This window comes from Oncorhynchus tshawytscha, unplaced genomic scaffold, assembly GCF_018296145.1.
Source record: "Oncorhynchus tshawytscha isolate Ot180627B unplaced genomic scaffold, Otsh_v2.0 Un_contig_4078_pilon_pilon, whole genome shotgun sequence".
Lineage (NCBI taxonomy): Eukaryota > Metazoa > Chordata > Actinopteri > Salmoniformes > Salmonidae > Oncorhynchus > Oncorhynchus tshawytscha.
Window position 1 is genome coordinate 254946 of NW_024609652.1, and position 24294 is coordinate 279239.

Consider the following 24294-nt stretch of genomic DNA (forward strand, 5'->3'; position numbering starts at 1 on the left):
TCAGTATAGAGACAAAGTAGAATCTCAATTCAACGGCTCAGACACAAGAGGTATGTGGCAGGGACTACAGTCAATCACGGATTAAAAAAAGAAAACCAGCCCCGTCACGGACCAGGATGTCTTGCTCCCAGGCAGACTAAATAACTTTTTTGCCCGCTTTGAGGACAATACAGTGCCACTGACATGGCCTGCAACCAAAACATGCGTCCTCTCCTTTACTGCAGCAGAGGTGAGTAAAACATTTAAATGTGTTAACCCTCGCAAGGCTACAGGCCCAGACGGCATCCCCAGCCACGCCCTCAGAGCATGCGCAGACCAGCTGGCTGGTGTGTTTATGGACATATTCAACCAATCCCTATCCCAGTCTGCTGTTCCCACATGCTTCAAGAGGGCCACCATTGTTCCTGTTCCCAAGAAAGCTAAGGTAACTGAGCTAAACGACTACCGCCCCGTAGCACTCACTTCCGTCATCATGAAGTACTTTGAGAGACTAGTCAAGGACCATATCACCTCCACCCTACCTGACACCCTAGACCCACTCCAATTTGCTTACCGCCCAAATAGGTCCACAGACGATGCAATCTCAACCACACTGCACACTACCCTAAACCATCTGGACAAGAGGAATACCTATGTGAGAATGCTGTTCATCGACTACAGCTCGGCATTTAACACCATAGTACCCTCCAAGCTCGTCATCAAGCTCGAGACCCTGGGTCTCGACCCCGCCCTGTGCAACTGGGTACTGGACTTCCTGACGGGCCGCCCCCAGGTGGTGAGGGTAGGCAACAACATCTCCTCCCCGCTGATCCTCAACACTGGGGCCCCACAAGGGTGCATTCTGAGCCCTCTCCTGTACTCCCTGTTCACCCACGACTGCGTGGCCACGCACGCCTCCAACTCAATCATCAAGTTTGCGGACGACACAACAGTGGTAGGCTTGATTACCAACAACGACGAGACGGCCTACAGGGAGGAGGTGAGGGCCCTCGGAGTGTGGTGTCAGGAAAATAACCTCACACTCAACGTCAACAAAACTAAGGAGATGATTGTGGACTTCAGGAAACAGCAGAGGGAACACCCCCCTATCCACATCGATGGAACAGTAGTACACATCACAGACAAACTGAATTGGTCCACCCACACAGACAGCATCGTGAAGAAGGCGCAGCAGCGCCTCTTCAACCTCAGGAGGCTGAAGAAATTCGGTTTGTCACCAAAAGCACTCACAAACTTCTACAGATGCACAATCGAGAGCATCCTGGCGGGCTGTATCACCGCCTGGTACGGCAACTGTTCCGCCCACAACCGTAAGGCTCTCCAGAGGGTAGTGAGGTCTGCACAACGCATCACCGGGGGCAAACTACCTGCCCTCCAGGACACCTACACCACCCGATGTTATAGGAAGGCCATAAAGATCATCAAGGACAACAACCACCCGAGCCACTGCCTGTTCACCCCGCTATCATCCAGAAGGCGAGGTCAGTACAGGTGCATCAAAGCTGGGACCGAGAGACTGAAAAACAGCTTCTATCTCAAGGCCATCAGACTGTTAAACAGCCACCACTAACATTGAGTGGCTGCTGCCAACACACTGACTTAACTCCAGCCACTTTAATAAGGAATTGGAATTGTTAGTTAGATTACTTGTTGGTTATTACTGCATTGTCGGAACTAGAAGCACAAGCATTTCGCTACACTCGCATTAACATCTGCTAACCATGTGTATGTGACAAATAAAATTTGATTTGATTTGATTTGTTGTTGGGGGTTAACTGCCTTGTTGGGGGTTAACTAATTGCCTTGTTGTTGGGGGTTAACCAATTGCCTTGTTGTTGGGGGTTAACAAACTGCCTTGCTGCAGGGGGTTAACTGCCTTGCTGCTGGGGGTTATTTGCCTTGCTGTTGGGGGTTAACTTCCCTGTTGTTGGGGGTTAACTTCCCTGTTGTTAACTTCCCTGTTGTTGGGGGTTAACTGCCTTGTTGTTGGGGGTTAACTGCCTTGTCGTTGGGGGTTAACTGCCTTGTCGTTGGGGGTTAACTGCCTTGTCGTTGGGGGTTAACTGCCTTGTTGTTGGGGGTTAACTGCCTTGTTGTTGGGGGTTAACTGCCTTGTTGTTAGGGGTTAACTGCATTGTTTTTGGGGGTTAACTGCCTTGTCGTTGGGGGTTAACTGCCTTGTTGTTGGCGGTTAACTGCATTGTTTTTGGGGGTTAACTGCCTTGTTGTTAGGGGTTAACTGCATTGTTTTTGGGGGTTAACTGCCTTGTTGTTAGGGGTTAACTGGGCAGAACGGCTCGGGGATTACAAACAGCAACCTTTCAGTCACTGGCCCAACGCTCACAGAAATGAGCTCAAGAAGAATATTTACTTGTATGGAGAGGGTCTGTCCACTACAGAGTCAGGGTCCAGGAGGAAGTGCTTCTGGGTAATGTGTCCTGTGGCCGTATCTATGGTAACCACTGGGAAGCCCATCTGAAGGATCCAGCGGTTCATGATGTCATGCACTGTGTGAGGTAGACTCATCCCTGGAGTGGTGAGGACTGCCTGTCAGAGGATGGAACACATAACAACACCTTAATGAAGGAGAGTACAACGGCAACATCTCTAGGGTCGTTCAGAACAGATTTAATGATGGAGAGTACAACGGCACCATCTCTAGGGTCGTTCAAGACAGATTTAATGATAGAGAGTAGAAAGGCACCATCTCTAGGGTCTTTCAAGACAGATTTAATGATAGAGAGTACAACAGCACCATCTCTAGGGTCGTTCAAGACAGATTTAATGATAGAGAGTACAACGGCACCATCTCTAGGGTCGTTCAAGACAGATTTAATGAGAGTACAACGGCACCATCTCTAGGGTCGTTCAAGACAGATTTAATGAGAGTACAACGGCACCATCTCTAGGGTCGTTCAGAACAGATTTAATGATAGAGAGTACAACGGCACCATCTCTAGGGTCGTTCAGAACAGATTTAATGATAGAGAGTAGAAAGGCACCATCTCTAGGGTCGTTCAAGACAGATTTAATGATAGAGAGTACAACGGCACCATCTCTAGGGTCGCTCAAGACAGATTTAATGATAGAGAGTACAACGGCACCATCTCTAGGGTCGTTCAAGACAGATTTAATGATAGAGAGTACAACGGCACCATCTCTTGGGTCGTTCAAGACAGATTTAATGATAAAGAGTACAACGGCACCATCTCTAGGGTCGTTCAAGACAGATTTAATGATAGAGAGTACAACGGCAACATCTCTAGGGTCGTTCAGAACAGATTTAATGAAGTAGAGTACAACGGCACCATCTCTAGGGTCGTTCAAGACAGATTTAAATGAGAGTACAACGGCACCATCTCTAGGGTCGTTCAAGACAGATTTAAATGAGAGTACAACGGCACCATCTCTAGGGTCGTTCAGAACAGATTTAATGATAGAGAGTACAACGGCACCATCTCTAGGGTCGTTCAAGACAGATTTAATGATAGAGAGTACAACGGCACCATCTCTAGGGTCGTTCAAGACAGATTTAATGATAGTACAACGGCACCATCTCTAGGGTCGTTCAAGAAAGTACAACGGCACCATCTCTAGGGTCGTTCAAGACAGATTTAATGATAGAGAGTACAACGGCACCATCTCTAGGGTCGTTCAAGACAGATTTAATGATAGAGAGTACAACGGCACCATCTCTAGGGTCGTTCAAGACAGATTTAATGATAGAGAGTACAACGGCACCATCTCTAGGGTCGTTCAAGACAGATTTAATGATAGAGAGTACAACGGCACCATCTCTAGGGTCGTTCAAGACAGATTTAATGATAGAGAGTACAACGGCACAATCTCTTGGGTTGTTCAAGACAGATTTCAACCACAGGGGGTTTTCCACACACAATACACAATTATATTTAATACTCATTTTAGTAGAAAGCTAATTGTAGATTGAAAATGAGATAATAGAGAGACAGATCATAGAGAGAGTATAGAGGTCTATTTATCATACTGTATCCATGGTGAAGATGATCCCAGAGAGGAGAGAGGGAGATCATAGAGATAGTATAGAGGTTTATTTATCATACTGTATCCATGGTGAAGATGATCCCAGAGAGGAGAGAGGGAGACCAGAGATAGTATACAGATCACAGAGAGAGTATAGAGGTCTATTTATCATACTGTAGAAATGGTAGAAAATAGGACTTACTTTCTGAAGATGATCCCAGAGATCTGAATACACTGTGTTGTTGAAGGCAAACTCATTCAGGTATGACTGAGAGAGAGAGGAGAGAGAGAGGGGGGAGAGGGGGAAAGAGGCAGCGGGAGGGAAAGAGAGAGGTGGGAGAGAGAGAGGCAGGAGAGAGAGAGAGGAGGAGAGAGAGAGAGAGAGAGATTTATCAGAGAGAGAGAGAGAGAGAGAGAGAGAGAGAGAGAGAGAGAGAGAGAGAGAGAGAGAGAGAGAGAGAGAGAGAGAGAGAGAGAGAGAGAGAGAGAGAGAGAGAGAGAGAGAGAGAGGCAGGGAGAGAGAGAGAGAGAGAGAGAGAGAGAGAGAGAGAGAGAGAGAGAGAGAGGAGAGAGAGAGAGAGAGAGAGGCAGGGAGAGAGAGAGAGAGAGAGTGAGAGAGAGAGAGAGAGAGAGAGAGAGAGGCAGGGAGAGAGAGAGAGAGGAGGGAGAGAGAGAGAGAGAGAGAGGAGGAGAGAGAGAGAGAGAGAGAGAGAGAGAGAGAGAGAGAGAGAGAGAGAGAGAGAGAGAGAGAGAGAGAGAGAGAGAGAGAGAGAGAGAGAGAGAGAGAGAGAGAGAGAAGTGGTGGAAGTGTCATGATGTCGGTTGATTCCCTGCTGTCTCCACCGACCTCATCTGACCCCTGGACAACATACTGTAGACCACCTCTGATGACTTCTGGACATATACTCACAGTGAGTCCTCTGGTTAATATACTCACAGTGAGTCCTCTGGTTAATATACTGTAACTATACTCACAGTGAGTCCTCTAGTTAATATACTGTAACTATACTCACAGTGAGTCCTCTAGTTAATACACTGTAACTACACTCACAGTGAGTCCTCTGGTTAATATACTGTAACTGTACTCACAGTGAGTCCTCTAGTTAATACACTGTAACTACACTCACAGTGAGTCCTCTGGTTAATATACTGTTGTAACTACACTCACAGTGAGTCCTCTGGTTAATATACTGTAACTACACTCACAGTGAGTCCTCTGGTTAATATACTCACAGTGAGTCCTCTGGTTAATATACTGTAACTATACTCACAGTGAGTCCTCTGGTTAATATACTGTAACTACACTCACAGTGAGTCCTCTGGTTAATATACTGTAACTATACTCACAGTGAGTCCTCTGGTTAATATACTGTAACTATACTCACAGTGAGTCCTCTGGTTAATACATTGTAACAATACTCACACTAAGTCCTCTGGCGAAGACCGGCTCTGTCAGGAACTCAGAAAGCATCCTCAGAACTGCAGCACCCTGGGTGGAAGAGATCACAGGATTTGAGAAAGAGAAAAACAGTCACATTGGAGTTTAAGGTTTTTTTCCAGTCAGATCAACAAATATTCTGGGACCTCTTTACTTGAGAGTAGATGTAACCATGGAGCTCCCTACTACACCAGAGAGAGAAGGTGTAACCATGGAGCTCCCTACTACACTAGAGAGAGAAGGTGTAACCATAGAGCTCTCTACTACACTAGAGAGAAGGTGTAACCATGGATCTCCCTACTACACCAGAGAGAGAAGGTGTAACCATGGAGCTCTCTACTACACTAGAGAGAAGGTGTAACCATGTAGCTCCCTACTACACCAGAGAGAGAAGGTGTAACCATGGAGCTCTCTACTACACTAGAGAGAAGGTGTAACCATGTAGCTCCCTACTACACCAGAGAGAGAAGGTGTAACCATGGAGCTCCCTACTACACTAGAGAGAAGGTTTAACCATGGAGCTCCCTACTACACCAGAGAGAGAAGGTGTAACCATGGAGCTCCCTACTACACTAGAGAGAGAAGGTGTAACCATGGATCTCCCTACTACACTAGAGAAAAGGTGTAACCATGGAGCTCCCTACAACACTAGAGCTAAGGTGTAACCATGGAGCTCCCTACTACACTAGAGAGAAGGTGTAACCATGGAGCTCCCTACTACACTAGAGAGAAGGTGTAACCATGTAGCTCCCTACTACACCAGAGAGAGAAGGTGTAACCATGGATCTCCCTACTACACTAGAGAAAAGGTGTAACCATGGAGCTCCCTACAACACTAGAGCTAAGGTGTAACCATGGAGCTCCCTACTACACTAGAGAGAAGGTGTAACCATGGAGCTCCCTACTACACCAGAGAGAGAAGGTGTAACCATGGATCTCCCTACTACACCAGAGAGAGAAGGTGTAACCATGGATCTCCCTACTACACTAGAGTGAGAAGGTGTAACCATGGATCTCCCTACTACACCAGAGAGAGAAGGTGTAACCAAGGATCTCCCTACTACACTAGAGAGAAGGTGTAACCATGGAGCTCCCTACTACACCAGAGAGAGAAGGTGTAACCATGGAGCTCTCTACTACACCAGAGAGAGAAGGTGTAACCATGTAGCTCACTACTACACCAGAGAGAGAAGGTGAAACCATGGATCTCCCTACTACACCAGAGAGAGAAGGTGTAACCATGGAGCTCACTACTACACCAGAGAGAGAAGGTGTAACCATGGAGCTCCCTACTACACCAGAGAGAGAAGGTGTAACCATGGAGCTCCCTACTACACCAGAGAGAGAAGGTGTAACCATGGATCTCCCTACTACACCAGAGAGAGAAGGTGTAACCATGGATCTCCCTACTACACCAGAGAGAGAAGGTGTAACCATGGAGCTCCCTACTCCACCAGAGAGAGAAGGTGTAACCATGGAGCTCCCTACTACACCAGAGAGAGAAGGTGTAACCATGGAGCTCCCTACTCCACCAGAGAGAGAAGGTGTAACCATTGAGCTCCCTACTACACCAGATAGAGAAGGTGTAACCATGGATCTCCCTACTACACCAGAGAGAGAAAGTGTAAGCATGGAGCTCCCTACTACACCAGAGAGACAAGGTGTAACCATGGAGCTCCCTACTACACCAGAGAGAGAAGGTGTAACCATGGATCTCCCTACTACACCAGAGAGAGAAGGTGTAACCATGGAGCTCCCTACTACACCAGAGAGAGAAGGTGTAACCATGGAGCTCCCTACTACACCAGAGAGAGAAGGTGTAACCATGGAGCTCCCTACTACACCAGAGAGAGAAGGTGTAACCATGGAGCTCCCTACTCCACCAGAGAGAGAAGGTGTAACCATGGAGCTCTCTACTACACTAGAGAGAGAAGGTGTAACCATGTAGCTCACTACTACACCAGATAGAGAAGGTGTAACCATGTATCTCCCAGCTTGTGTTTTACAGTGAGATACTCTCTACCAGTCTCTGTTGTATATGTGGTCGAGAACAGAGAAAAACCTTGCAGTAGGTGATGGTGTTGAACATCTTGTTAACTGTGTTAGCACGTTCTCAACAAACACTCTATTCTACCTGGTCCACAGATTTAATTTAATCTGAACCACCCTTTAACTGGAACAGGATATGGAAAAATGTGATTTTGGCATCCCGTAATCCGAACCATCCACATTTACATTTTAAGTTTGTTCACAGAATGTATTTAACACCAAGGAAATATTGTATGAGGAAATTGTCCCCAACTGTTCACTGTGTCCCCTGAATCAGGTCGGCACATTCCTCCATATGATGTGGGAGTGTCTTGAAGAATAATTGCAGCTAAAGCCCAACACACACAAACCAGTTACAGATATTTATTTAGACTTGTATTATGTTCTTTGATTCCAGGCCCACGGGGAAGGTGTGTGGGGGGTGGGGGTGTCTGGTCATTGTGGGGGAGGGAGGGGGCGATTGGAGGGAATCTACTGGTTGAATCAAGGGATGGATGGGTTGGAGGGGCACTGATACGTTTCTGGGTGGGATGGGAAGGGGTGGGAGGCATGCTTTCTTCGGGTCTTTAAATGTTGAGAACCATGGAGAACTTTGCTGTAGGAGATGGTCTAGAACATGGAGAACCATGGAGAACCTTGCTGTAGGAGATGGTCTAGAACATGGAGAACCATAGAGAACCTTGCTGTAGGAGATGGTCCAGAACATGGAGAACCATAGAGAAACTTGCTGTAGGAGATGGTCTAGAACATGGAGAGCAATAGAGAACATTTCTGTAGGAGATGGTCTAGAACATAGAACCTTGCTGTAGGAGATGTTCTAGAACATAGAGAACCTTGCTGTTAGGAGATGGTCTAGAACATAGAGAACCTTGCTGTAGGAGATGTTCTCGAACATAGAGAACCTTGCTGTAGGAGATGTTCTAGAACATAGAAAACCTTGCTGTAGGAGATGTTCTAGAACATAGAAAACCTTGCTGTAGGAGATGTTCCAGAACATAGAGAACCTTGCTGTAGGAGATGGTGTTGAACATCTCACTGATCTCGTCAGGCTGGTTGACTTCCTCCTCTTTCCGGGACAGAGGATGAGATGAGGCCAGGGCGTCCACAGCAAACACCTTGTGGACATCATTCAGGATGGTCTGCTCTTTCTAGGGAGAGAGAGGGAGAGTGATCAGTCTTACTGTACTCTATATGATCAGATCAATCCTCCTGTAAGGGTGATCAGTCTTACTGTACTCTATATGATCAGATTAATCCTCCTGTGAGGGTGATCAGTCTTACGATGTTCCACGTGGGTTCAGCATAGTCAGCTCCTAGATACTCCACGTAGCTGGCAAAGCCCTCGTTCAGCCACAGGTCATTCCACCATCTCAGAGTCACCAGGTTCCCAAACCACTGTGGACACAGGATCATGTCACACCTCGGGAACAATCACATCCAAAATGGCCGTCTGTTCCCTATGAAGCAGTGCATTACCTTTCACCAGCTCTGACCAATATTAATAATTAGGTTGGTACTTGTATTGGTAGTATTTAACACAGATACAAGTACGTATTAATACAAAGGTATGAATTGAAAACATGTTTTTCGTATTTCATTATAAATTCACCACCTGTTGTATTCGCTGCTTGTGACCAAAACATTTGATACCCCAACTCACCCTGAGACACCCGAGGAGAATGTGATCAAGGCCAAGGTCTGCCATAATCAACGGTGATCCTGGGGCAATTAGGATTAAGTGGCTTCTTTAATGGCACATCAACAGATTTTTCACCTTGTAAACTTGGGGATTTGAACTAGAGACCTTTCGGTTACTGGCCCAACACTCTAACCGCTAGGCTACCTGCCGGTTACTAGTCCAACGCTCTAACCACTAGGCTACCTGCTGGTTACTAGCCCAACACTCTAAACACTAGGCTACCTTCTGGTTACTAGCCCAAAACTCTAACCACTAGGCTACCTGCTGGTTACTAGTCCAACACTCTAACCACTAGGCTACCGGCTGTCTACTAGCCCAACACTCGGCTACCTGTCGGTTACTAGCCCAACACTCTAACCACTAGGCTATCTGCTGGTTACTAGCCCAACACTCTAACCACTAGGCTACCTGCCAGGTACTAGCCCAACACTCTAACCGCTAGGCTACCTGCCGGTTACTAGCCAAACACTCAGCTACCTGTCGGTTACTAGCCCAACACTCTAACCACTAGGCTATCTGCTGGTTACTAGCCCAACACTCTAACCACTAGGCTACCTGCCGGTTACTAGCCCAACACTCTAACCGCTAGGCTACCTGCCGGTTACTAGCCCAACACTCTAACCCCTAGGCCTCTTGCCGGTTACTAGACCAACACTCTAACCACTAGGCTACCGGCTGTCTACTAGCCCAACACTAACCACTAGGCTACCTGCCGGTTACTAGCCCAACACTCTAAACACTAAGCCTCCTGCCGGTTACTAGCCCAACACTCTAACCCCTAGGCTACCTGCCGGTTACTAGCCCAACACTCTAAACACTAGGATACCTGCCAGTTACTAGCCCAACACTAACCCCTAGGCTACCTGCCAGTTACTAGCCCAACACTCTACCACTCGGCTACTGGCTGGTTACTAATCCAACACTCTAACCACTAGGCTACCTGCCGGTTACTAGCCCAACACTCTAACCGCTAGGCTCCCTGCCGGTTACTAGCCCAACACTCTAACCACTAGGCTACCTGCCAGTTACTAGCCCAACACTCTAACCACTAGGCTACCTGCCGGTTACTAGCCCAACACTCTAACCCCTAGGCTACCTGCCGGTTACTAGCCCAACACTCAAACCGCTAGGCTACCTACCGGTTACTAGTCCAACGTTCTAACCACTAGGCTACCTGCCAGTTACTAGCCCAACACTAACCCCTAGGCTACCTGCCAGTTACTAGCCCAACACTCTAAACACTAAGCTACCTGCCGGTTACTAGCCCAACACTCTACCACTCGGCTACTGGCTGGTTACTAATCCAACGCTCTAACAACTAGGCTACCTGCCGGTTACTAGCCCAACACTCTAACCGCTAGGCTACCTGCCGGTTACTAGCCCAACACTCTAACCCGCTAGGCTACCTGCCGGTTACTAGCCCAACACTCTAACCCTCTAGGCTACCTGCCGGTTACTAGCCCAACACTCTAACCGCTAGGCTACCTGCCGGTTACTAGCCCAACACTCTAACCGCTAGGCTACCTACCGGTTACTAGTCCAACGTTCTAACCACTAGGCTACCTGCTGGTTACTAGTCCAACGCTCTAACTAGTAGGCTACCTGCTGGTTACTAGCCCAACACTCTAACCGCTATGCTACCTGCCGGTTACTGGCCCAACACTCTAACCACTATGCTACCGGCTGTCTACTAGCCCAACACTAACCACTAGGCTACCTGCCGGTTACTAGCCCAACACTCTAAACACTAAGCTACCTGCCAGTTACTAGCCCAACACTCTAACCACTAGGCTACCTGCCGGTCACTAGCCCAACACTCTAACCCTCTAGCCTACCTGCCGGTTACTAGCCCAACACTCTAACCACTAGGCTACCTGCCGGTTACTAGCCCAACACTCTAACCGCTAGGCTACCTGCCGGTTACTAGCCCAACACTCTAACCACTAGGCTACCTGCCAGTTACTAGCCCAACACTCTAACCACTAGGCTACCTGCCGGTTACTAGCCCAACACTCTAACCCCTAGGCTACCTGCCGGTTACTAGCCCAACACTCAAACCGCTAGGCTACCTACCGGTTACTAGTCCAACGTTCTAACCACTAGGCTACCTGCCAGTTACTAGCCCAACACTAACCCCTAGGCTACCTGCCAGTTACTAGCCCAACACTCTAAACACTAAGCTACCTGCCGGTTACTAGCCCAACACTCTACCACTCGGCTACTGGCTGGTTACTAATCCAACGCTCTAACAACTAGGCTACCTGCTGGTTACTAGCCCAACACTCTAACCGCTAGGCTACCTGCCGGTTACTAGCCCAACACTCTAACCACTAGGCTACCTGCCGGTTACTAGCCCAACACTCTAACCGCTAGGCTACCTGCCGGTTACTAGCCCAACACTCTAACCGCTAGGCTACCTGCCGGTTACTAGCCCAACACTCTAACCACTAGGCTACCTACCGGTTACTAGCCCAACACTCTAACCACTAGGCTACCTGCTGGTTACTAGCCCAACACTCTAACCGCTATGCTACCTGCCGGTTACTGGCCCAACACTCTAACCACTATGCTACCGGCTGTCTACTAGCCCAACACTAACCACTAGGCTACCTGCCGGTTACTAGCCCAACACTCTAAACACTAGGCTACCGGCTGGTTACTAGTCCAACGCTCTAACCACTAGGCTACCTGCCGGTTACTAGCCCAACACTCTAAACACTAGGCTACCGGCTGGTTACTAGTCCAACACTCTAACCACTAGGCTACCTGCCGGTTACTAGCCCAACACTAACCGCTATGCTACCTGCCGGTTACTAGCCCAACACTCTAACCACTAGGCTACCTGCCGGTTACTAGTTCAACACTCTAACCACTAGACTACCTGCCAGTTACTAGCTCAACACTAACCCCTAGGCCTCCTGCCAGTTACTAGCCCAACACTCTAACCACTAGGCTACCTGCCGGTTACTAGTTCAACACTCTAACCACTAGACTACCTGCCAGTTACTAGCTCAACACTAACCCCTAGGCCTCCTGCCAGTTACTAGCCCAACACTCTAAACACTAAGCTGTGGTGTGGAGGCTGTGCTTTGGCAAAGTGGGTGGGGTTATATCCTTCCTGTTTGGCCCTGTCTGGGGTGTCCTCGGATGGGTCCACAGTGTCTCCTGACCCCTCCTGTCTCAGCCTCCAGTATTTATGCTGCAGTAATTTATGTGTCGGGGGGCTGGGGTCAGTTTGTTATATCTGGAGTACTTCTCCTGTCCTATTCGGTGTCCTGTGTGAATCTACGTGTGCGTTCCCTAATTCTCTCCTTCTCTCTCTCGGAGGACCTGAGCCCTAGGACCATGCCCCAGGATTACCTGACATGATGACTCCTTGCAGTCCCCAGTCCACCTGGCCGTGCTGCTGCTCCAGTTTCAACTGTTCTGCCTTCTTATTATTCGAACATGCTGATCATTTATGAACATTTGAACATCTTGGCCATGTTCTGTTATAATCTCCACCCGGCACAGCCAGAAGAGGACTGGCCACCCCATATAGCCTGGTTCCTCTCTAGGTTTCTTCCTAGGTTTTGGCCTTTCTAGGGAGTTTTTCCTAGCCACCGTGCTTCTACACCTGCATTGCTTGCTGTTTGGGGTTTTAGGCTGGGTTTCTGTACAGCACTTTGAGATATCAGCTGATGTACGAAGGGCTATATAAATAAATTTGATTTGATTTGATTTAAGCTACCTGCCGGTTACTAGCCCAACACTAACCACTAGCCTACCTGCCGGTTACTAGTCCAACGCTCTAACCACTAGGCTACCTGCTGGTTACTAGTCCAACGCTCTAACCCCTAGGCTACCTGCAGGTTACTAGCCCAACACTCTAACCGCTAGGCTACCTGCTGGTTACTAGCCCAACACTCTAACCGCTAGGCTACCTGCCGGTTACTAGCCCAACACTCTAACCGCTAGGCTACCTGCCGGTTACTAGCCCAACACTCTAACCGCTAGGCTACCTGCCGGTTACTAGCCCAACGCTCTAACCCCTAGGCTACCTACCGGTTACTAGCCCAACACTCTAACCGCTAGGCTACCTGCCGGTTACTAGCCCAACACTCTAACCAAAGATTTTTTATATCTAAACCAAGATAGACCATAGCCCATCGTTTCAAATGGGAACCAATTAGTCATATTGGGCAGAACAAGCAAGGAGGTGAGCAGAGCCAAGCAGGAGCTAGCGAGATACTATTGGCGCGTTCTAGCATGTATGCGCATATTTCCATTAGGGAACGCCTTCTCTGTGAAGTGCGTGTGCAATAACTCCATTTGCACTCCTTCTAAACAACACAACAAGTCTGCTAAACTTAGTCCACTCTGTTTGTAACATAATCTAGTTTTGTGAACAAAAAATTGTATTGAGATGAAATGTTTCATTGATGAGAAAATTAGCAGAATGTCTGGCCAAAATCCATCTCGTTCCATCTTCTCCCGGCAACTGGCAACTGGGCTTCCTCTCATTACCTGGCGCTCATGTTGTGGACCTTAGTCATCCTCGAGCAACGTTTCTCCTTGCAGGATGTGATGTCATAGGTTGGACAGGAAGTACAGTAATGTCATAGGTTGGACAGGAAGTATAGTGATGTCATAGGTTGGACACTAAGTACATTAATGTCATAGGTTGTACAGGCAGTACAGTGATGTCATAGGTTTGACAGGAAGTACAGGGATGTCATAGGTTGGACAGGAAGTACAGGGATGTCATAGGTTGGACAGGAAGTACAGGGATGTCATAGGTTGGACAGGAAGTACAGTAATGTCATAGGTTAGACAGGAAGTATAGTGATGTCATAGGTTGGACACTAGGTACATTAATGTCATAGGTTGTACAGGCAGTACAGTGATGTCATAGGTTTGACAGGAAGTACAGGGATGTCATAGGTTGGACAGGAAGTACAGGGATGTCATAGAGAACACACTACCATATGAGCCAGTTCGTGAGCCACCACAGTCAAGACTCTCTCTTTGTTTCCAACAGAGGAGATGGCTGGATCGTACAGGAGGGCTGTCTCTCTGTAGGTGATCAGACCCCAGTTCTCCATGGCTCCAGCATTGAAGTCAGGCAGAGCTATCTGGTCTACAGGGGAAAAGACAATAAAGGAGGCCTAAATGGTACCCTATTCCCTTTATAGTGCACTACTTTTGACCAGAGCCTTAGTGCACTTTATAGGGAATAGGGAGCCATTTGGAACGTAACCAACAATCTGTTGGGAGACTTAGTTTCACAGAGTATAATATAAGTGTAGGCCTACATGTGTACACATGCACTCATGGAGCTGAGGTTGGAATACAACGCTGACTTACCTGACAGGTCTGCATGCAAAGCTAACTTACCTGACAGGTCTGAATGCTAAGCTAACTTACCTGACAGGTCTGAAGGCTAAGCTAACTTACCTGATAGGTCTGCATGCAAAGCTAACTTACCTGACAGGTCTGAATGCTAAGCTAACTTACCTGACAGGTCTGAATACAAAGCTAACTTACCTGACAGGTCTGAATGCTAAGCTAACTTACCTGACAGGTCTGAATGCTAAGCTAACTTACTTTACAGGTCTGAATGCTAAGCTACCTTACCTGACAGGTCTGCATGCAAAGCTAACTTACCTGACAGGTCTGAATACAACACTAATTTACCAGACAGGTCTGAATGCAAAGCTAACTTACCTGACAGGTCTGAATGCAAAGCTAACTTACCTGACAGGTCTGAATGCTATGCTAACTTACCTGACAGGTCTGAATGCTAATCTGATTTACCTGACAGGTCTGAATACAACACTAACTTACCTGACAGGTCTGAATGCTAATCTGACTAACCTGACAGGTCTGAATGCTAAACTGATTTACCTGCTAATCTGATTTACCTGACAGGTCTGAATGCTAATCTGATTTACCTGACAGGTCTGAATGCTAATCTGATTTACCTGACAGGTCTGAATGCTAATCTGACAGGTCTGAATGCTAAGCTAATTTACCTGACAGGTCTGAATGCTAATCTGATTTACCTGACAGGTCTGAATGCTAATCTGATTTACCTGACAGGTCTGAATGCTAAGCTAATTTACCTGACAGGTCTGAATGCTAAGCTAATTTACCTGACAGGTCTGAATGTTAAGCTAACTTACCTGACTTGGACAGTGGGTAGCTGGCATTGTAGTATCGTTGAAAAAATTTGAGCATTGGTCCTGTAACATTGAGAGCATAGTTTCCGTGTCCCTCAGCTATAGCTTTCCTCCGAGCCCAGATACGGACCTGCAAACAATTAGTATCAACTATCAGTCATGACTACAGTCTAACCACAGCAGTATCAGTCATCACTACAGTCTAACCACAACACTATCAGTCATGACTACAGTCTAACCACAGCACTATCAGTCATCACTACAGTCTAACCACAGCAGTCTCAGTCATCACTACAGTCTAACCACAGCAGAATCAGTCATCCCTACAGTCTAACCACAGCAGTATCAGTCATGACTACAGTCTAACCACAGCACTATCAGTCATCACTACAGTCTAACCACAGCAGTATCAGTCATCACTACAGTCTAACCACAGCAGTATCAGTCATCCCTACAGTCTAACCACAGCAGCATCAGTCATGACTACAGTCTAACCACAGCAGTATCAGTCATGACTACAGTCTAACCACAGCAGCATCAGTCATGACTACAGTCTAACCACAGCAGCATCAGTCATGACTACAGTCTAACCACAGCAGTATCAGCCATCACTACAGTCTAACCACAGCAGTATCAGTCATCACTACAGTCTAACCACAGCACTATCAGTCATAACTACAGTCTAACAACAGCAGTATCAGTCATCCCTACAGTCTAACCACAGCAGTATCAGTCATGACTACAGTTTAACCACAGCAGCATCAGTCATGACTACAGTCTAACCACAGCAGTATCAGTCATCACTACAGTCTAACCACAGCAGTATCAGTCATCACTACAGTCTAACCACAGCAGTATCAGTCATGACTACAGTCTAACCACAGCAGTATCAGTCATCACTACAGTCTAACCACAGCAGCATCAGTCATGACTACAGTCTAACCACAGCAGTATCAGTCATGACTACAGTCTAACCACAGCAGCATCAGTCATCACTGCAGTCTAACCACAGCAGTATCAGCCATCACTACAGTCTAACCACAGCAGTATCAGTCATCACTACAGTCTAACCACAGCACTATCAGTCATCACTACAGTCTAACCACAGCAGTATCAGTCATCACTACAGTCTATGCATGACACAAGTCATTTTTCCAACAATTGTTTACAGACAGATCATTTCACTTATAATTCACTGTGTCACAATTCCCTTGGGTCAGAAGTTTATATACACTATATACACTGCCTTTAAACAACTTGAAAATTCCAAGAAATTGACATAATTTGAGTCAATTGGAGGTGTACCTGTGGATGTATTTCAAGGCCTACCTTCAAACTCAGTGCCTCTTTGTTTGACATCATGGGAAAATCAAAAGAAATCAGCCAAGACCTCAGAAAAGAAATTGTAGACCTCCACAAGTCTGGTTCATCCTTGGGAGCAATTTCCAAACGCCTGAAGGAACCACGTTCATCTGTACAAACAATAGTACGCAAGTATAAACATCACGGGACCACGCAGCCGTCATACCGCTCAGGAAGGAGATGCGTTCTGTCTCCTAGAGATGAACATACTTTGGTGCTAAAAGTGCAAATCAATCCCAGAACAACAGCAAAGGACCTTGTGAAGATTCTGGAGGAAGCAGGTACAAAAGTATCTATATCCACAGTAAAACGAGTCCTATATCGACATAACATGAAAGGCCGCTCAGCAAGGAAGAAGCCACTGCTCCAAAACCGCCATAGAAAAGCCAGACTACGGTTTGCAACTGCACATGGGGACAAAGATCGTACTTTTTGAAGAAATGTTCTCTGGTCTGATGAAACAAAAATAGAACTGCTTGGCCATAATGAACATCATTATGTTTGGAGGAAAAAGGGGGAAGCTTGCAAGCCGAAGAACACCATCCCAACCGTGAAGCACGGGGGTGGCAGCATCATGTTGTAGGGGTGCTTTGCTGCAGGAGGGGCTGGTGCACTTCACAAAATAGATGGCATCATGAGGCAGGAAAAGTATGTGGATATATTGAAGCAACATCTCAAGACATCAGTCAGGAAGTTAAAGCTTGGTCGCAAATGGGTCTTCCAAATGAACAATGACCCCAAGCATACTTCCAAAGTTGTGGCAAAATGGCTTAAGGACAACAAAGTCAAGGTATTGGAGTGGCCATCACAAAGCCCTGACCTCAATCCTATAGAACATTTGTGGGCAGAACTGAAAAAGTGTGTGCGATCAAGGAGACCTACAAACCTGACTCAGTTACACCAGCTCTGTCAGGAGGAATGGGCCAAAATTCACCCAACTTAATGTGGGAAGCTTGTGGAAGGCTACCCGAAACGTTTGACCCAAGCTAAACAACTATAAGGCAATGCTACCAAATACTAATTGAGTGTATGTGAACTTCTGACCCACTGGGAATGTGATGAAAGAATTAAAAGCTGAAATAAATCATTCTCTCTACTATTATTCTAACATGTCACATTCTTAAAATAAAGTGGTGATCTTAACTGACCTAAGACAGAGAATGTTTACTAGGATTAAATGTCAGGAATTGTGAAAAACTGAGTTTAAATGTATTTGGCTAAGGTGTATGTAAACTTCTGACTTCAACTGTATATAGTGCACTGATATGGACCAAATTCCTATGTGGTGTACTATATAGGGAATAACCAGAGTCCTCTGTGGTGTACTATATAGGGAATAACCAGAGTGATATGTGGTGTACTATATAGGGAATAACCAGAGTGATATGTGGTGTACTATATAGGGAATAACCAGAGTGATATGTGGTGTACTTTATAGGGAATAACCAGAGTGATATGTGGTGTACTATATAGGGAATAACCAGAGTCCTCTGTGGTGTACTATATAGGGAATAACCAGAGTCCTCTGTGGTGTACTATATAGGGAATAACCAGAGTCCTCTGTGGTGTACTATATAGGGAATAACCAGAGTGATATGTGGTGTACTATACAGGGAATAACCAGGGCACTCTGTGGTGGATTGAATTACCAAAACATTGTTGTTCTCTATCGATCCAGTGATATGATCGAAGTCACTGACGATAAATGCCAGGAGGTATGTTGACATTCTTTTAGTGGGCTCAAATCTGGTCATGGTGACTTCAGTGCCGTCTATGGTGCTGTTGACGGTCTCTAAAACATTGGAGAGAGAGAAGAGAAGGAAGGAAAAGAGAGTGGTGAGAGAAGAGCAGTGACAGATAGAGAGAAAAAGAGAGACAGATAGAGGGAGAGAGCAGACACAGCAAGAGAAAGAGAAAGAGTGAGAGACAGAAAGGGAGAGAGAGAGGGAGAGACGAGAGAAGAGAAGAGCAACGAGAGAGACAGAGAAAGAGAGAGAGGGAGAGAGCGAGAGGAAAAGAGAGGTGGGAGAGAGAGAGAGAGAGGCAGAGGGAGAGAGAGAGAGAGAGAGAGAGAGAGAGAGAGAGAGAGAGACTCCACAGTCCATGTATAGTAGGGCTGTACATATCAATAACAAGGCTACAGCCATGTTCTCCACCCTTCTGCCAAAGCCTGCACTTCCAGTCCAGGACTGACAAGCTTTGAGATTGAAATAAGCATTGGCTGGAGGTATTCCCACCATTAGCTGGAGGTATTCCCACCATTGGCTGGAGGTATTCCCACCATTAGCTGGAGGTATTCCCACCATTGGCTGGAGGTATTCCCACCATTAGCTGGAGGTATTCCCACCATTAGCTGGAGGTATTCCCACCATTGGCTGGAGGTATTCCCACCATTAGCTGGAGGTATTCCCACCATTGGCTGGAGGTATTCCCACCATTGGCTGGAGGTATTCCCACCATTAGCTGGAGGTATTCCCACCATTGGCTGGAGGTATTCCCACCATTAGCTGGAGGTATTCCCACCATTGGCTGGAGGTATTCCCACCATTAGCTGGAGGTATTCCCACCATTAGCTGGAGGTATTCCCACCATTGGCTGGAAGGTATTCCCACCATTGGCAGGAGGTATTCCCACCATTAGCTGGAGGTATTCCCACCATTGGCTGGAGGTATTCCCACCATTAGCTGGAGGTATTCCCACCATTGGCTGGAGGTATTCCCACCATTGGCTGGAAGGTATTCCCACCATTGGCTGGAAGGTATTCCCACCATTAGCTGGAGGTATTTCCACCATTGGCTGGAGGTATTTCCACCATTGGCTGGAGGTATACCCACCATTGGCTGGAGGTATTCCCACCATTGGCTGGAAGGTATTCCCACCATTGGCTGGAGGTATTTCCACCATTGGCTGGAGGTATTTCCACCATTGGCTGGAGGTATTCCCACCATTAGCTGGAGGTATTTCCACCATTGGCTGGAGGTATTTCCACCATTGGCTGGAGGTATACCCACCATTGGCTGGAGGTATTTCCACCATTGGCTGGAGGTATTTCCACCATTGGCTGGAGGTATTCCCACCATTGGCTGGAGGTATTTCCACCATTGGCTGGAGGTATTCCCACCATTGGCTGGAGGTATTCCCACCATTGTTAAATCCATGACAGGAAGCGTATCAGTGAACACTTTTGGGAAAGGGTGGAGAATGGTGAGGTAGCCCAAAGAGGGTAGTGTATAGGCTGTGAACTAACCAACGTCCCGGCCGTTGGACAGAGCTACAGTTCCTCGTTGGTGGATGAGTGTTATGTGGAAGACGGCCTTCATGGCAGGTTCATCAAAACAGGGGAAGGCTTTCCTGGCGAACGTAGCCTGCATCTGAGACGTGGCTACAACTCTGGAAACAGATCAGATTCAATATCATGTTACAGGATGAAAAGAACTGTTCAGGCTGTCTACTGAGAGGATTCATACAAACCAGGGGTCTACTGTATGTATCAAATCAAATGTATTTATATAGCCCGTCTTACATCAGCGGATATCTCAAAGTGCTGTACAGAAACCCAGCCTAAAACCCCAAACAGCAAGCAATGCAGGTGTAGAAGCACGGTGGCTAGGAAAAACTTCCTAGAAAGGTCAGAACCTAGGAAGAAACCTAGAGAGGAACCAGGCTATGTGGGGTGGCCAGTCCTCTTCTGTCTGTGCCGGGCGGAGATTATAACAGAACATGGCCAAGATGTTCAAATGTTCATAAATGACCAGCAGGTTCAAATAATAAAAATCACAGTAGTTGTCGAGGGTGCAACAAGTCAGCACCTCAGGAGTAAATGTCAGTTGGCTTTTCATAGCCGATCATTAAGAGTATCTCTACCGCTCCTGCTCTCTAAAGAGTTGAAAACAGCAGGTCTGGGACAGGTAGCACGTCCGGTGAACAGGTCAGGATTCCATAGCCGCAGGCAGAACTGTTGAAACTGGAGCAGCAGCACGGCCAGGTGAACTGGGGACAGCAAGGAGTCATCACCTGGTCATGCTGCTGCTCCAGTTTCAACTGTTCTGCCTGCGGCTATGGAACCCTGACCTGTTCACCGGATGTGCTACCTGTCCCAGACCTGATGTTTGTAGTCTGGAGTCTGGGGGGATCAGACTAGAATCAGAGAGGTAGGTCTGAGAGGAGTCATACCATCCAGAGGTCTACTGTATCTAGTATCATTCAGGGGTCTACTGTATCTAGTATCAGAGAGGAAGGACCAGGGGTCTACTGTATCTAGTATCATCCAGGGGTCTACTGTATCTAGTATCAGAGAGGAAGGACCAGGGGTCTACTGTATCTAGTATCATCCAGGGGTCTACTGTATCTAGTATCAGAGAGGAAGGACCAGGGGTCTACTGTATCTAGTATCATCCAGGGGTCTACTGTATCTAGTATCATCCAGGGGTCTACTGTATCTAGTATCATCCAGAGGTCTACTGTATCTAGTATCATCCAGAGGTCTACTGTATCTAGTATCAGAGAGGAAGGACCAGGGGTCTACTGTATCTAGTATCATCCAGAGGTCTACTGTATCTAGTATCAGAGAGGAAGGACCAGGGGTCTACTGTATCTAGTATCATCCAGGGGTCTACTGTATCTAGTATCATCCAGGGGTCTACTGTATCTAGTATCAGAGAGGAAGGACCAGGGGTCTACTGTATCTAGTATCATCCAGGGGTCTACTGTATCTAGTATCATCCAGAGGTCTACTGTATCTAGTATCAGAGAGGAAGGACCAGGGGTCTACTGTATCTAGTATCATCCAGGGGTCTACTGTATCTAGTATCATCCAGGGGTCTACTGTATCTAGTATCAACCAGGGGTCTACTGTATCTAGTATCATCCAGGGGTCTACTGTATCTAGTATCATCCAGGGGTCTACTGTATCTAGTATCACCCAGGGGTCTACTGTATCTAGTATCATCCAGGGGTCTACTGTATCTAGTATCATCCAGGGGTCTACTGTATCTAGTATCATCCAGGGGTCTACTGTATCTAGTATCATCCAGGGGTCTACTGTATCTAGTATCATCCAGAGGTCTACTGTATCTAGTATCATCCAGGGGTCTACTGTATCTAGTATCATCCAGGGGTCTACTGTATCTAGTATCATCCAGGGGTCTATTGTATCTAGTATCAGAGAGGAAGGACCAGGGGTCTACTGTATCTAGTATCATCCAGGGGTCTACTGTATCTAGTATCAGAGAGGAAGGACCAGGGGTCTACTGTATCTAGTATCATCCAGAGGTCTACTGTATCTAGTATCATCCAGGGGTCTACTGTATCTAGTGTCATCCAGAGGTCTACTGAATCTAGTATCATCCAGGGGTCTACTGTATCTAGTATCAGAGAGGAAGGACCAGGGGTCTACTGTATCTAGTATCATCCAGGGGTCTACTGTATCTAGTATCATCCAGGGGTCTACTGTATCTAGTATCATCCAGGGGTCTACTGTATCTAGTATCATCCAGGGGTCTACTGTATCTAGTATCATCCAGGGGTCTACTGTATCTAGTATCATCCAGGGGTCTACTGTATCTAGTATCATCCAGGGGTCTACTGTATCTAGTATCATCCAGGGGTCTACTGTATCTAGCATCATCCAGGGGTCTACTGTATCTAGTATCATCCAGGGGTCTACTGTATCTAGTATCAGAGAGGAAGGACCAGGGGTCTACTGTATCTAGTATCATCCATGGGTCTACTGTATCTAGTATCAGTTGGTACTTACTTTTTACCACCATCTTCTGTATATTCACTCCTATAGAATCCTTTCAGGTCATCAGCCAGCTCCCCCTGGAAGTCTGTGGAAAGTCTATAGGACTTCCCAGCAGTTAGCTTCCCATTCAGCTGAATGACCAGGTACTCCGTCTTCACCTGCAGCCAGCTAGTCTTTACGGTGGGAGCAGTCGCTCCATCCAGGCCAGTCAGTCTAGCATGGTGGCCGTTGAGCAGAGTCAGGTTCAGCTTGTTACAGTGGATGACGATCAGATCTGTGTCCTTCTTACACTGGAACACCACAGCTGACTGTCCTGTGAAGATGTAGAGGCCAGTAGAGGCATTGACAACCAGTCGAGGCCAGAGGGTGATGTTGTATGAGACAGGAGACAGGGAGTCAGGCAGTCTGTAGTGTTCCCAGGGGTCTTTAGGAGTGGAGAGGGTGGAGGAGGTGGTTGGAGAGGCAGTGGTCAACATGGCCACACCATCCACAGGTTTATTCTGGTTCTTGGTCTTTTCTTTATCGTAGACGGCTGCCAGGGCTATGATGATGACCACTGCTACAGCCCCTATCAGAAGACCTGCTAGCCCCATGTTCTTACTGATGTAGAAGCCTTTAGCCATGGCCGATGCCTTGCTGGAGGTGGTAACAGGGAGATGGCAGGGCAACCTGTGGTCTCCGGGACTCGGCTAGGCTCTGTCTTTTCACTCCTCAGTTAAAGGATCAACTGTCTGTGGACCTGTGGTGTTAGTTTAGAGAGAGAGAGAGAGAGACAGGGAGAGAGAGAGACAGGGAGAGAGAGACAGGGGGAGAGAGAGAGAAAGAGAGGGAGAGAGGAAGAGATATATACAAATCAAATACAAATCTTAGAATGAACTATTAAAGACTACCAGAACCCACTGGATTCTCCAATTACATTGAATGAACTACAGGACCAAATACAAAGTCTCCAACTCAAAACGGCCTGTGGTGTTGATGGTATCCTAAATTAAATGATAAAACATACAGATCACAAATTCCACTTAAACTGTTTAACATCATCCTCAGCTCTGGCCTCTTCCCTAATATTTGGAAGTAAGGACTGATCACCCCAATCCACAAAAGTGGAGACAAACTTGACCCCATTAACTACTGTGGGATATGTGTCAACAGCAACCTTGGGAAAATCCTCTGCGTAATCATTAACAGCAGACTCATACATTTCCTCAGCGAAAAAGTGAAGACAATGTACTGAGCAAATGTAAAATTGGCTTTTTACCAAATTACCATATGACAGACCACGTATTCACCCTGCACACCCTAATTAACAAACAAATTAAAACTAAGGCAAAGACTTATCATGCTTTGTTGATTTCAATAAAGTTTTTGACTCAATTTGGAATAAGGTCCTGCCATACAATTTGATGGAAAGTGATGTTGGGGGAAAAACATACAACATTATAAAATGAATGTACACAACAACAAGTGTTCGGTTAAAATTGGCAAAAAAAAAAAAATTCTTTCCACAGGGCCGTGGGGTGAGACAGGGATGCAGCTTGAGCCCCACCCTCTTCAACAAATATATCAATGAATTGGCGCGGGCACTAGAAAAGTCGGCAGCACCCGGCCTCACCCTACTAGAATCTCAAGTCAAATGTCTACTGTTTGCTGATGATCTGGTGCTTCAGTCACCAACCAAGGAGGGCCTACAGCAGCACCTAGATCTTCTGTACAGATTCTGTCAGACCTGGGCCCTGACAGTAAATCTCAGTAAGATAAAAAATAATTGTGTTCCAAAAAAGGTCCAGTCGCCAGGACCACAAATACAAATTCCATCTAGACACCATTGCCCTAGAGCACA

The 24294-nt window shown here is 46.8% G+C and overlaps 1 protein-coding gene across 4 annotated transcripts in view; it reads right to left on the reverse strand.

Annotated features, from left to right (window-relative positions):
• LOC112253222 (aminopeptidase N) overlaps positions 1–23227 on the reverse strand; it is a 79555-nt gene extending 56328 nt beyond the window's left edge. For 3 of the 4 annotated variants that reach the window (XM_042316647.1, XM_042316648.1, XM_042316649.1), the window contains exons 1-10: positions 22467–23227; positions 19959–20101; positions 18361–18503; positions 15353–15479; positions 14153–14307; positions 8771–8884; positions 8494–8637; positions 5426–5491; positions 4205–4270; positions 2372–2547 (exon numbers count right to left, since the gene is read on the reverse strand). In XM_042316647.1, coding sequence (XP_042172581.1) covers positions 2372–2547; positions 4205–4270; positions 5426–5491; positions 8494–8637; positions 8771–8884; positions 14153–14307; positions 15353–15479; positions 18361–18503; positions 19959–20101; positions 22467–23077 — 1745 coding nt within the window. In that variant the 5' untranslated portion in view covers positions 23078–23227. The remainder of the gene's footprint in view (positions 1–2371; positions 2548–4204; positions 4271–5425; positions 5492–8493; positions 8638–8770; positions 8885–14152; positions 14308–15352; positions 15480–18360; positions 18504–19958; positions 20102–22466) is intronic. The other variant, XM_042316646.1, reaches the window with a different exon arrangement.
• Between the last annotated feature and the right edge of the window lie 1067 nt (positions 23228–24294).